Genomic DNA, 13,502 nt, shown 5'->3' on the forward strand with positions numbered 1-13,502 from the left:
ACGAGATTTTGAAAGTGCGATCAGACATCGGTTTTCAAAGTGACAGAATGTGAGCTTGTAGATCAGCCATTTTATGTTTTGTAAGCCCTTTCACAATGCGGGGGCCGCAGCCAGAGGCTATGGCTGTTTGGGGGTCCTTGGCATGGAAAAGATTGTCAACCCCTGGTCTAATGAGCATTTTCTTTACCCAGCTGTTCATTCTTCTCAGTCCGTAAAGTCCTTGTTGAAAAAGGACTGAGCAAATAGTTGCTCAGGCACAAATGGTTACCAAAATGATTAAGGAAACATTACCGAAATTGTGCCTGGTTTAAGAAGCACACAAAGAAACACCTTGAGTGCAAAAAATGCAAAAAATTGAAACAATTCAATAAAACTGTGTTCATCACAGAGTTTAAAAGGCCTACTGTATAATGTAAATAAGTTGCTGGGCAAAGGGAGTGTCTTAATTATTGACGATGTTCATTTTTCAGTAGTATGGATCCCTCTACATCCAACCTACAATAAACCTATTTATTCATTTAATTTTGGTTGGTAAGTCACATTTAATTCTTGATTAATTTAGAACAGAATGGGATTATTTACTCATTTTGAACTTGCTTCCAATTTCACTTGATTCAGCCACTCTGTCCTCTCAGTCTTATCTTCATCATGTTCCTCCTAGACACAGTCATATCATCTCCCCGGGGGTCACTATTGTGTCATATCATCCTACAGTACTCATCATACCCTTATAGATACTCAATCCATCTGATGCTGTGATTAAGGCTCAGAACAGTCAGCCCTGAGCCCTGAGCCAGCCTAGTGCCTAGTCTGCCACAGTGACACAGCTCTGGTGCAATGCAGGAGAAGTCTATTTTTGGAAAGGGGTAGCAGCAGAGCTGACACGATGGGTTGAAAGTATTGGCTGGAGTGGATTGATAGTTAAAGAGAGAAGACATACAGTGGATTGAGGCCCCAGGGAGTATGATTGAGAAAGTGGTGGTGAGGTCAAGGATGTCTGCAATGTAAATACTGCCACACACCTTGTTATGCAATGACTACGTGCTCCATTAGATAAAATACTGTACAAAAAAAAAACAGTTTTGCAAATATCAAATCAAATGACAAGTGGCTGCATAGTAAGATACTATAAAAGGGATAATACATTATGTTTAGTTTTTAAATTAATAGTTAATTTGTTTTTCAGTCCCATAAATGTACTGTAAGTACACAGTGGAGTAGAAAAGCTAAGCTATGTGGTACATGTGTGCGTATTGCTTCAACTATGATCTAATGACCATGGATTAAGGAGACAAATGTTAGGACAGAGACTAATTAAGTGAGCTTTAACCTGCACCATGTGCCCATGACAGTATGGACATGAGGAGGCAGGTGAGTTGCTGTTACTGTTTTCCTTCTGTACCAGCTTGTTGAACAATGGAAGGTGAGCGGTGCACTGACATCTGACAACACAGCTGGTGCTGTGACTTTTTGATTCATAATTAGGGTTCCAAGTCCAACCCTATTGTATCTGTTAGGATTCTTCTTTTCCTCAGTTCCCAATCTCATCACAAAACTTGCAGGATATGTGTACATAAATGAAATGCGTATACCCTGGCAGTTTCATTCAAATCTACCACTAGGGGTGCTACAAATGCAAAAATCAGTGTGACATAACATTTATCAAACAATAAATTTAAAAATATTTTTCCAGTTATTACAAAACTCATATGTTTCATTACACTGTTGAACTACCCATCTTCAGCTGCTTGTCCGAAGTCATATCGAGGAGGTTGCAGCTCCAGCAGAGAGAACTTCCATTTCCCTGGCCACATTAGCCAGCTCCCCTCTGACTGCGGAATCCTGAGACGTTGCCAGGCCAGTGTGGAGATATAATCCTACCACCTGGTCCTCGGGTCTACCCCGTGGCCTCTTTCCAACTGGGTGTGCCTGGAAAACCAGGAGGCATCCTTACTAGATGCCTGATCCACCTCAACTGGCTCGTATACACCAAGGAGCAGCAGCTCTACTCCGAGTCCCTCACTTTTGACTTGGCTTCACACTTTATCCCTAAGGGAGATGTCAGCCACTCTCCTGAGAAAACCTGTAGGCCACTTCACTTGTATCCGTGATATTGAGATTGACCGGTAGATCGAGCGACTTGCCTTCTGTCTCAGCCCCGTTTTCATCACAGTGATGCGGTACAGCAAATGCAATACAGCTCTCGCTGCTTCGATTCTCAGGAGACAGTAATAAGGAAAAAACAACACATATTGGCCACACATTTTGTTGTGTTGCTCATTCCAAGAATAGTTAAAGGTAATCAGCGTTAAAATGATATAAAACACAATACCAACTGGTATTATTAAAGGAGAGAAATGATTGACCCGAAGTTAACTTTCCGAACTTTTTGTGGGCAGTTATATATTTATACACATGTTTGTTATATTTTTTTGTTATTTCAGTTTCTTCATCATATTTCTTTATCTTCTTAATCATATTCTCACAGTCATCTCCTCATTCTGTGGTTGGACCCCATTAATTGCTGTTGTGGCTATATTTTATTTTTTCATAATAGTACATAATAATATTACATATATCATCCTAACTATCTTCAATTTATACCTTTTATATATATCAGTGTTTGTTAAACCATTGTCACAGGAGTAAGTGACTTGAGTGAACCATGAAGCCATTGAGAGATATAGAGGGAGAGAACCATACTCGCCAGATGGTGTACTGGAGATTGCTCGAGGTTATGGGCCATATTTCAACAGGCTTCTATCTGTACCTGCTCTGGGGAACTTAGCCGATGAAGTAATGGAAATGGATATAGCCAGTAACAACAGTGATATTTAACTAGATGTTCACATGCTATTAAACATAGCCTCACCATCTGATCATGAATATTGATGTACAACTGAAGGTCAATCTTGTCTGCATTTCTCTGGTTGGTTGTGTGAAGCTCAAACGCTGGAACACAGAGGTGAGATGAGCCCCGACCCCAATGTTTCTGCTTGATGAGCTGGTGGATAAACGTCCCCATTCCACTTTGCACCACTAGTCAAATTTTAGAGCTGTAAAATCTATTAGAGATGGACAGTATTTGTCAGTACATATTCTTCATTGTTTGAATCGTGCATTTAAATGGATGACAGCACTGATGCATTTAAATGGATGACAGGAAAACCACTCTCCCTTCAGGGTGCTTCCACTTTCTCTAAATTGAATGAATCAAATTCTGACACATTCTACCATAAATAAATAATATTCAATACATAATAAATGTATTTTGTGCCACAAGAAGATTGGTTGCAGTTTAACCTCCCCCTGTTTAGTACAAGCTAGCTTTGCATCATCTCAAAAGAACTATCGGGCATTACTGACCAGACAGAGGTGAAATTCTTTTATATATTTTGGATAGATAAAACACAGTACGTGTTATAAATATTTATACAGCTTCCATCATGGTCTGTGGTGACCTCAGCCAGCGCACTCTTGTATAATTTTGACAAAATAAGCCTCCGCTTTAACAAATATGCCTCCCTTAAAGTTGATGTTGAACTGTGGTAAAACCTTGTGTTGGGTTGTATGGTACATTTTTGGGAAAGAGAAATGGCTGTAATCATATTATTTCCCTTAATGGAAGTTGTCTTGTGCTATCAAAATGGATATGTACAGTATGTATGTATGTATGAAAGAATCCACTTTGTTTGCGTTCATTTATGTGCTAGATGTGTGATGTTGCCGTACTATGAGAGTGAATTACGTGCGGTAATTACTACCGGTTCTTGGATCAAAGAGCATAGAAGCAACAAGTAGATCAACAATATTTGGACTTATGCACTGCAGAGGTAGTTACAGAATAAAGCCCAAGGTTCTACCACAGTTCAATATCTCTTTTAAGTCAAAGAGACAAATAAGCATCTTGTCATGCCTCTCCACATGTCTGGGATGGTGGCATTTTTTTGCCACTTGAACATTGTTCACATTCTCCGTGTGGCCCTTGACAGAAACCTCTGCACATCCCATATTATATTTGGCTTCTAGTTACAAATATGTGATTTGAAGGGGGGATGGGTTAATCTTTCCCAAAATGCCACCGCATCACAAGCTGTGGATGACAAGGAGGAGGAGTGGGCCCCTGGCATTTCCACAGTGACAAACCAAGTGATGCGCCATGTGACAGCTGGCCCAGATAGCCCACATCTATAGGAGAGGAACAAAATGTGTATGAAAGCTCCATCTCCACACGCTCTCCGAGTCTCTGTGGAGATTTATTGTGCAGGTTGCATTCAAATTGAAAGTGTTCTGAACATGTGAATACAAAAGCTGTAAAAAAATAATAAATAAAATATGTGGTAATGATGAAGGCTGAGTTTGGAGGTCTAGGCTTACAGTAGCTGTCTAAGATAATTTGACAGATGTTATTAAAGTCTTTGAGCTGTGAACAGCCTTCAAGAGCTAAACATTTTTTTTTTTCGATAAATAATATTTTGTTTTATAAAGATAAAGACTCTCCAAAAAAACATAACAAAAAAAAAGACAAGAAAAAAGATGAAGGCCACAGCATTTTCCTGCATGCACATCATCAAAACAGGTATATCAGTACATAAAGTTGATAGAGAGGTGTTTAAATAATGGCAAAATCCTCTATGTCCGCTGAATCAAATTAACCACTTGATCCCTGGCATGCCTACTCTGGGGGGAAATAGCATATTTACAAGCTCGCAACGCATTGTGAACTTGTAGATCGGCTATGTTTGGCAAAGGGATTTGGTGTAGGCGGAAAAAAGCTGTGCAGACTGTTCTGCACACTATATTGATGTCGCTTCATCAAAGCCTTACTTTACCTTCCCTCTAGGCTTTCGTGACCTAAAAAAACAGCATTGCTGTCTGACATGTATGACAGAGCAGTCATGCTGTTGGAATGTCATTCTGCTTGTACCAGTTCTATGCTGGGTTTGTTGAAGGTGTACAGTCTGCGTTTCTCAGAACTACTGACCTGGGGATAAATAAAGAAAAGTAGTTTGCTGCAGTTAGTGGTGGACAGTAACTAATTACATTTACTGTACTTGAGTACAATTTTGAGTTACATTTACTTGAGTATTTAAAAAATCGTATATGTCTACTCCAATACATCGTAGAGGCAAATATTGTACCTTTTACACCACTATTTGCCAGTTTTAGTTACTAGTTGCTTAGAATTAGATTATTATTGCAAAACATACATTTAAAACTTACATTAACCACTTACTATTCGAAAATAGCCATTAACCACTTACTTCAACTATTTCAAAATGGCCGATCTTCAAGCTCACAATGTGAACTTGTAGAACAGCTATTTTTTAAAACATTTGATATTTTTTGAAAAAGTGTAATACTTTTACTTTGGTACAGTACTTTCAGTATATTTTGTACTTTAACCCTAGTTGAGTATTGTGATATTTCGGTATGGCTACTTTTACTTATACAGTAAGTAAAACATCTGAGTACTTCTTCAACCACTGAAGAAAAGTCGTTTGCTGCAGCAAATGTCACCATGCATGAAATCGATATCCACTTGTTCCAGTGGGTAATGTGGCCCCTATCTCCTGCTCCCCAGACATAGAGGGTGTGCTGATAAAAATGTGATATACTTTGGATAAAGATTGCAGCTTTCAGGGTGACGAGCAGGGCTCACTGTGATGAGGAGAAATACGGCCAATGGTTCATGTTTGTTACAGGATAGCGTCGACTTTATTCCTGCTAGATTGAATTCATTCTCAAAATATCTATCGGTACCGTTTCATCTTTATTGAGATGAATCTTTTTTTTTTTTTTTTTTTTTTTTATCCCACGATTTTGTAACCCACATTTTTTTCACCCAGTGCCAATTGCCTATGTAATCCTGGGCACTACCTACCCTCTGCCAGCCTAGGGAGAGCCCAAGCTGAAGCTCATGCCTCCTTCAATGCATGAGGAGCAAGCAGGCCGCTTCTTATCACCCGACAGGGGGGAGTTTCCCTAGTTGGACATAGCGCGTGGAAGGAACACGTTATTCCAACCAGTTCCCTTCTCCTCCATCAGGCGCCCCGGCTGACCAGGGGGAGGCAGTATAGTGACCAGGATTACTACATGTTTTTGTGAGGGTATTAACTACCCTAGGAGACACGGGGAGAACATGCAAACTCCACACAGAGTAGGCCCTTTCACCAACCCCACCTAGGGTTATTGAGATGAATCTTAGTAGTGTTTTCCTTTCTCATCTGGGAATTGTCTCGTACGCCACCTTCTCCATTACTGCTCTTTTATTACCGTCTCATTTGTCATTGCTGATGATGCTGTCAGATAGCACTACCATCTTCTTCTACGTCACCCTGTATCTCTCTACCCCCCTCTCTTTCTCTGTCGTCCTCTTTTCTTCAGCCCTTCTTCTCTCTCTCTCGCTCTCGCGCATGTGTTCTCCCTTTCATCTCACACTGTCAGCCTCTAGGATGAATCGTGACAGCGCAACAGTGTTCAGGAGAGCAGGGGGCAAGAGCCCCTATACTAACACAGGGACGAGGATTATGTAATACCACACACACGCACACGCACACGCACACAGAAAATGCAGGGACTTATAGCGCACATACAGTTCTATTTTTAGACTTTTGTCAATTTGCGTGGAGCATGGTGGAAAAGATATGATAAGCATGTGTGGTTTGGATGTTACTGTGCAATGTGCATGGTTGCATGTACAGTAGCTCTAGTCTATATGCATGTGTTGGGAATTTATAGATCAGCTATCTTTGCCGCATGACAGTGTCGTACAATTAAGTATAAATCAGGCTTACTGTAAGTGGTTAACTTGTTATTTTTGAGGCTGTTGAGTATAGCCAATTGTTTTACCCCGTTTTTCTTCCAATTTACACTTTGGAAGTGTAATTCCTCCCCACACATGTCTGTGTTTCCACTGCTGTTGTACCCTACTGGCTCCCCTGCCAGTGAGAAGCCCCCACTGGCAGGGAGTAGCGCTTCCGTACTACTCCTGCCGTTCAACACCCCCCCCTGCTGACAGGTGCCGCCCCAGCCCATAGGAGTACATGCGGTGAACACAGCCAATTGTGTTCGTATACTGTAGATTCTCAGCCAAACCAGATGCACTGCGGTAGATTCAAACCCCTAGACCCTGGGTGGTGGGCAGGTAATTTGTCATTTACCCCTGCGTCATCCAAGCGCCCGTTCTTATTTGTTTGTAATTTTTTTACCCTTTATTTAACAGAGCCAGTGGAGAAATACATGAAATGGGGATTGGGGAGAGAGAGTAGGGCAATGACACACACAGCAAATGGTCCAACCAGCCAGGAATCAAACCGGGAACTCGCTGATCAGGGCATTTTGCACCCTAACTACTTGGCTCTCAGGGTGCCTAGGTTTTGTCACTAGCAGATTCCTCCACCTTCAGCACTCCTCCACCCTATCCCTATCCATGGGTGCTTGTTGTGGGTGAGGGCGCTGGTTTACAGAGGTGGTTGGATTCTTGGCAGCAGTTGAGAGGCTGCTGACGTGTGTGTTGGGCAGGATGTGTGTAAGAAGCAGCCCTGGATCCTGTTTTTCAGCCCGCAAGCGCTGGAGCTGTGCCAGGGATATGGTTTTTATAATGCAAAACATACACAAGTGCACGTACACTTGCACGCAAACACACACACACACACACACACACACACACACACACACACACACACACACACACACACACACACACGCAAACGTATTGTGGTAACCCCAGCCTCAACCCACAAATTCTTTGCCAACACTATTCCTACAAAAAAGGAAAGAAGAATTGACATACGCACGTATACATGCACGTATACACACACACACGCACATCCGTGCGCACGCACACACACACACACACACACACACACACACACACACACACACACACACACACACACACACACACAATTTGACACACACACACAGCCAGGCAAACAAATGCACATGCACTTTGCAAAAGGAACTATAGTTAAGATGGTGAATTACAATGCCAGTTTCTTTATGGCATTTTAACTGATGCCATTGAGAAGCTATGAGGCCAGTATGACCTGTACTGTTTCTGGGTAGTGTTTGGCTGTATATGCCTGATCTATGACTACATGTGAACCCTGAAGTCATTGATGATTGAGAACAGAGGTATGCTTAATATGCCAGCCATGACCATAACATCCTGGAGAACTAGTTTCCTGAAAAGGACCTCTGCCTTCAGAGGCCCCTCTTGCACACGCACATGACAACACATACAGTACAGCATTGGTTCTCAAAGTGGGGTTCTTGGGGGGAGGGGGGGCTACCAGGTTAATATAGCGTCACAATAATTGTAACTACTTAAACCATATTTTATACTTAGTTTGGCTATTCAAAAATAGCAGATAGCACGGCACAGATTGCCGCGCTATGAGCTTGTAGATCTGCTGAAAAATCCCTGGCACAAAATGTTTTTGAGCTGGGCGTCAGCAGCCAAATACATATCATTTTGGGGGTCCTTGACATGAAAAAGTTTGAGAACTACTGCAGTACAGTACATATGCACACGCACACGCACACGCACGCACGCACGCACGCACACACACACACACACACACACACACACACACACACACACACACACACACACACACACACACACACACACACACACACACAGTTAATGTGAGTTTGTCTATTCAGTTGCGTTGAAACATAAGCCTGAATTACTGCTGTGGCTGTTTGAAACCGCTCGGTTCCATGGCTTTCATGTACACCCTAGAGAAAGACAGAGAGGGGTGCTTAGATAAGCTTTAAAAAATAAATAAAATAAAGTAGGACATTCTGTGCTATGGGTTTTGCAGTGGTAATAGAGAAGATCCCATATTACATAAGGATGAGAGATGGGAGACGGAGTGAATGGGAGAGAGGTGGGGCAGAGGGTTGTGTGGAGGGGTTGATTACTTTAAGGTTAAGGGTTTAACCACTGAAACCCTATATACTGTGCTTGGTTGACCATGGTCCCCTCCTTTTTCCCACTATACCCCTAATCTCAGGCAAAACAACAGCCGACTACAAGCTGTGATCTACTGTACAGGCTGTGAGCTTTTAGATAAGCTATTTGCACCGAATGTTTGCCTATTATGACATGGTCACAATAGGGACGCTATAGGGTTCATGATGTTCAGTGGGAAAATGAGGGGAAATTACTTATTTCACCCTGTACTCACATTACTGTGCATGACGTGTGGCTGTGTGCGCTAAGAGGATCAATAGGTTTACCTAACTGGAGCTCACCTCTTACACTCGCACTGGGTCGGGACATCCCACTGACTAGTAGAGACAGGGGAGGGAGGGGCAGAGGAGAGAGGGACAGAGCGAGAGAGAGACAGAGCGACAGAGTGAGAGAGCGACAGAGCGAGAGACAGAGAGAGAGAGAGAGAGAGAGAGAGAGAGAGAGGAGACACACTGCAGGCGCTTCACTCTTTTTTTTTTCATCCCCATTTCCTCTCTTCCCTCCCTGGGAGATTGTGGGCAGGCAGAACCGAGGGAGAGGCAGTGTATGAGAAAGGGGCGAAAGCTCAACAGTGACAAGGGTGTGTGTGACTATCTGCGTGTGCGTGTGTGCATGTGTGTGTTTTCAACATGCTCTGTCATGCTGGTGTTGACTATCACCGCCTTTCCAACCGGCGTCACTGGCTGTCAGGAAGAGGAATGTTTTCCGGAGGAATGACTCCCTGAACTGCTTCACCATGTGGATGTGGGACAGCGATTTTCAGACACTCGCCGGAAGAATTCCTCGGAAAAAAAGACGAGAGCCAGAGAGCTTAGCTTCGTCCTGCTGGGTGGCCTCCTGTGTGCTAAAGCTAACCACCAGAGTTGCTCACTGGGAGGACACTGACTTTAAACTCTGCTCTACTTCATAGTTTTTGTTTTGTTTTGTTTTGATCATTACATTTGATGGGGATTTTCGCGCACATTTATTTTCTGGATCTCAATGGGTTTTCTGGTGATGTGTCATTTGCCTTCTGGATTTGCCTTGTAACGTGCATCCTGTAGCCTGACGCAGCGATGCCCTGAGGAAGGACTCAACCAAGACCAAATTTGAGCGGTGTGTCCTCACTGAAACACTACGTCTGCATGGGGCACGACGGCACAGCAGCGGACTACAGAATGGAACTGTGCATGTGCTGGGGCCTGTGGATGCTGTGGGCCAGCATTTGTAGATAGATAGAGAGATACAGTAGAGGGAGTTGTAAAGGTGTAAGCCGGGTTGACAGGTGGGGGGGGGGGGGGACACATTCCTCACACGGCCCAGGTATGAAGCCTGGACACTGTACCCTCACACACAGTGAGAGGTCCATGATGCACCTCAGACAGTTCCCTTTCAGGAGGCACTCCTGGATATGGTGAGTGTTGGTAGCTGTGTTGGTGACCTGGTGTGTGTGTGTGTGTGTGTGTGTGTGTGTGTGTGTGTGTGTGTGTGTGTGTGCACTACATACAGTATGCTTGCAGATGTTGTCTACTTTTCTTTGTGTTGTGTTAACTAATCGCAGTTTACTGGGCTATTTTACTGTAAGAGTGAGAGTGTACTGTGTAGTATATCTAACTCTAGTGTATGTTGTTTTGTAGTGTGGTTAGGGCTCCCCTAAGGCTGGCCCTGCCCAAAACAGCCCTTCCTAGTCTTTTCCCAGCTCAGTTCAGCTCTACTCGGGGAAATTTATTGTTAAATGGGCTAGACATTTCCTGTCGTTTTCTCCCACACTGAATGCTTGAGTTGATCCATAAACGACAGGGTATATCAGACAGAAGTGCCAAGCGCACATAAGCACTGTAATACCGAGTTGGACAGTTCTCCTATAGAGTCAAACACGTTGAAGTAACTTCATTGCAATAACTTGTTGGTTTACTCTACTGTCTAGTTTTCACTGCACTGCCACGTTGGTTTGTTTATGGGTATGTAGTTACTTCAGGAATAGTGTCTACAGGGTGATAACAAAGGCTGGGTCATCAGAGTATATTACAGAGGAACCATGTATACACTGTACAATTTCTCTCTGCTTTTGGTGTTTCACCCTATCAGACCTACACAGCAAAATGTGGATTGTTAATTTAGCTAAGAGTTCACTCTCAGAGTTAAACTCAGTATTTCACTGTGTAGTTGTGTTTTTGTGAAGCAAAGTGGTGTAGAAACATGTAAACATTGTGACACATACACAGTGTTCATCCTATCTGTTGTGACGTGCATCTGCATTATGCAGACATCTGGGCTTGTGCCTTTGTTTTAAACAAATGAAGTTACAGTATAGCCAAGCTACTGACATCCACACAGCCAATCTGCTAACCTCTAACTTGGAGAGATGAGCTGAAGATGTCAAATCATTCTTTATGTCTTCAACCTTCCACTGCCGGCAGGAGCCATTGCTTCAATAAACCGACACGGCATGCTTATAGGTCCAATGCCGGTGTGCCGATTTTCACATCATAATAGACATTTTTATCTTGAGTACAGTTGTGCTAAACTAAATTGAGCAAACCCAGTTATTAACCTTTTCAAGGGGATCTTTGGAACAGATGGAATATAGACAAAGAAATTAAGCGAGCAACAGCTGAGCACTCCACCGGCATAACACGGCAGATATGGACACACTCACATGCGCACACAAGCACACATCCACACGAGTGTAGGCGGCTTGGTCTTTGAAGAACGAAGCAGTGTGGAATGTTCTTGGTTAATCCATGGGCAGCTACGTAAACAGAAACACAACAAAACATTTCTCTCTCTCTCCTCTCTCTCGTCCTCCTCTCTCCTCTCCACAGACACTGGCATGGATTATTATACACGCTCGCTTAGACAGTGCTAGTGTACAAGTAGAGCACACTCGTCGCACGCAATCCAGGGTGACGTTAGCCTGAAGGTCAGGCGCAGTTGTACATCTGCTATTTTTGAACATATTGAAAAAATCTTGAAAGTGTTTGAAAAATGACTCAAGTCTTCTCTTTTGGGGGTGTCCCTGGCAAAAAAATATTTTCAGATGGGGGGTCCGCGGCCAAATACATATCATTTTGGGGGGGTCCTTGGCACGAAAATGTTAGAGAACTACTGATTTAGAAGGCATTTGTAGAATTGGCCTCAGGTCTTAATGGGTTAAGAATGTACATGGTACTGTATATCCCTGATGGTAATAGCGGTATCAGTGTGTACATTTCCAGCGTGGCTCTCCCAGGCCCCAGGCCGTCACTATAGAGAATCACCACAGGCCTCGATTTAAGCTGACAAATAAATGATGCTAATGTGCCAGGAAGCCGGTTTTGACATGCGTCACTCAGCACATTCCAGGTTGGACAAACAGAAGGTTTTTTCACATAGGGGAGGGAATGTCTGACGGAGAGATCTACTTCACAGCATTTTGGAATTCATTACGTAGGCGATTTTGGAGTGATGTAGCAAACTCGTTGACGGCATTCAAACAACATTTCTGGGCTGTCATGGTTGTCAGAATTGAGCATTATCCTTTTAGAAAGGGAGATGATCCTGTCTGATTGTATTTAGAGGCAGGGCTTCTTTCTTTTTTTTTTACCTTTTCCTTGCTGCAAAGGAATGAACCTTCGGTGTTGTGTTTGTGTGCATGTGCATATGTGTTTGTGTGTGAGTGTGTGCGTGCGTGTGCTGTGCACGCATGCGGAAGAGCTTTCAGCTGGTTTTGTATTATTCATTGTACCTTGATAATAGACCAGTCCCCTCCTCTCTGTCTCAGGCTGGCATTTACAGCCACATACCGACCGACAGAAGCATGGGGCTTAAGTTAACACAAAGCCATGGATTCTACAGTAGGCATGCCAGTTGCAAGAAAAATCAAAATAAACACTCGTACACACGCGTGCGCACACATGCACACACTAATAAAGATTTGCAGAAATTGGGAATTTGTATGCTCTTTTTACAGCAACAATGTGAGTGTGTACAGTATTAAGACCTCTAGCTTCCTCACTCACCAATTCTCTCTCTCTGCACACGGGGGTGTTATGTTAGTGGTTTTACTGTGACAGGCACACATAAAGTCAATACAGTCTGCATGTTTATCGACCATCAGCCCAGTGGTTGATTAGTGTTCCCATACGCTTAGAAACTATTTAATTAATAATGTATTATTTCACTTAATTTCATACTGTTTCCTCTCATAAGCCACATTTTTTCATTTTGCATTTAGCTCTTTTAGCCATGTAAACAAATGCCTGACTATACAGTAGTACAGTATATGTGCTGTATGAAGCACAAACCGGAGAGGAAATGAAAAGCATGTGCAGTAATCCAATAAACACAACACACTGTGTACATAAGGCTGGGAATACAGGACAGAGTAGTAGGACTAGGATACACATATTTAGAAAACATGCTGTTAGAAATGCTCTGCTGCATCTGTCTCTGTCTCCCTCCCCCTGTGTCCTTCTGTCTCTAATTTCTACTTCTATGGGGCATTAGAACGGGTTGAGCTTTGGGAAATACGTGGAGTTTAATGGGAAGTATTGCA

At 43.0% G+C, this 13,502-nt stretch overlaps 1 protein-coding gene across 4 annotated transcripts in view; it reads left to right on the forward strand.

Moving 5' to 3' along the window:
* pde4d (phosphodiesterase 4D, cAMP-specific) overlaps positions 1–13,502 on the forward strand; it is a gene marked incomplete at its 5' end in the record, with an annotated part of 247,174 nt that overhangs the window by 169,106 nt on the left and 64,566 nt on the right. For 2 of the 4 annotated variants that reach the window (XM_084056012.1, XM_084056015.1), the window contains one exon: positions 9,398–10,379. The exons of the other annotated variants lie outside the window; for them this stretch is intronic. In XM_084056012.1, the coding sequence (XP_083912138.1) occupies positions 10,291–10,379 (89 nt within the window). Of the gene's footprint in view, positions 1–9,397; positions 10,380–13,502 lie in introns of those variants that run through there. 4 annotated transcript variants of the gene reach the window in all.

Source organism: Gymnoscopelus microlampas (genome assembly GCF_963454915.1).
Source record: "Gymnoscopelus microlampas genome assembly, chromosome: 4".
Classification (NCBI taxonomy): domain Eukaryota; kingdom Metazoa; phylum Chordata; class Actinopteri; order Myctophiformes; family Myctophidae; genus Gymnoscopelus; species Gymnoscopelus microlampas.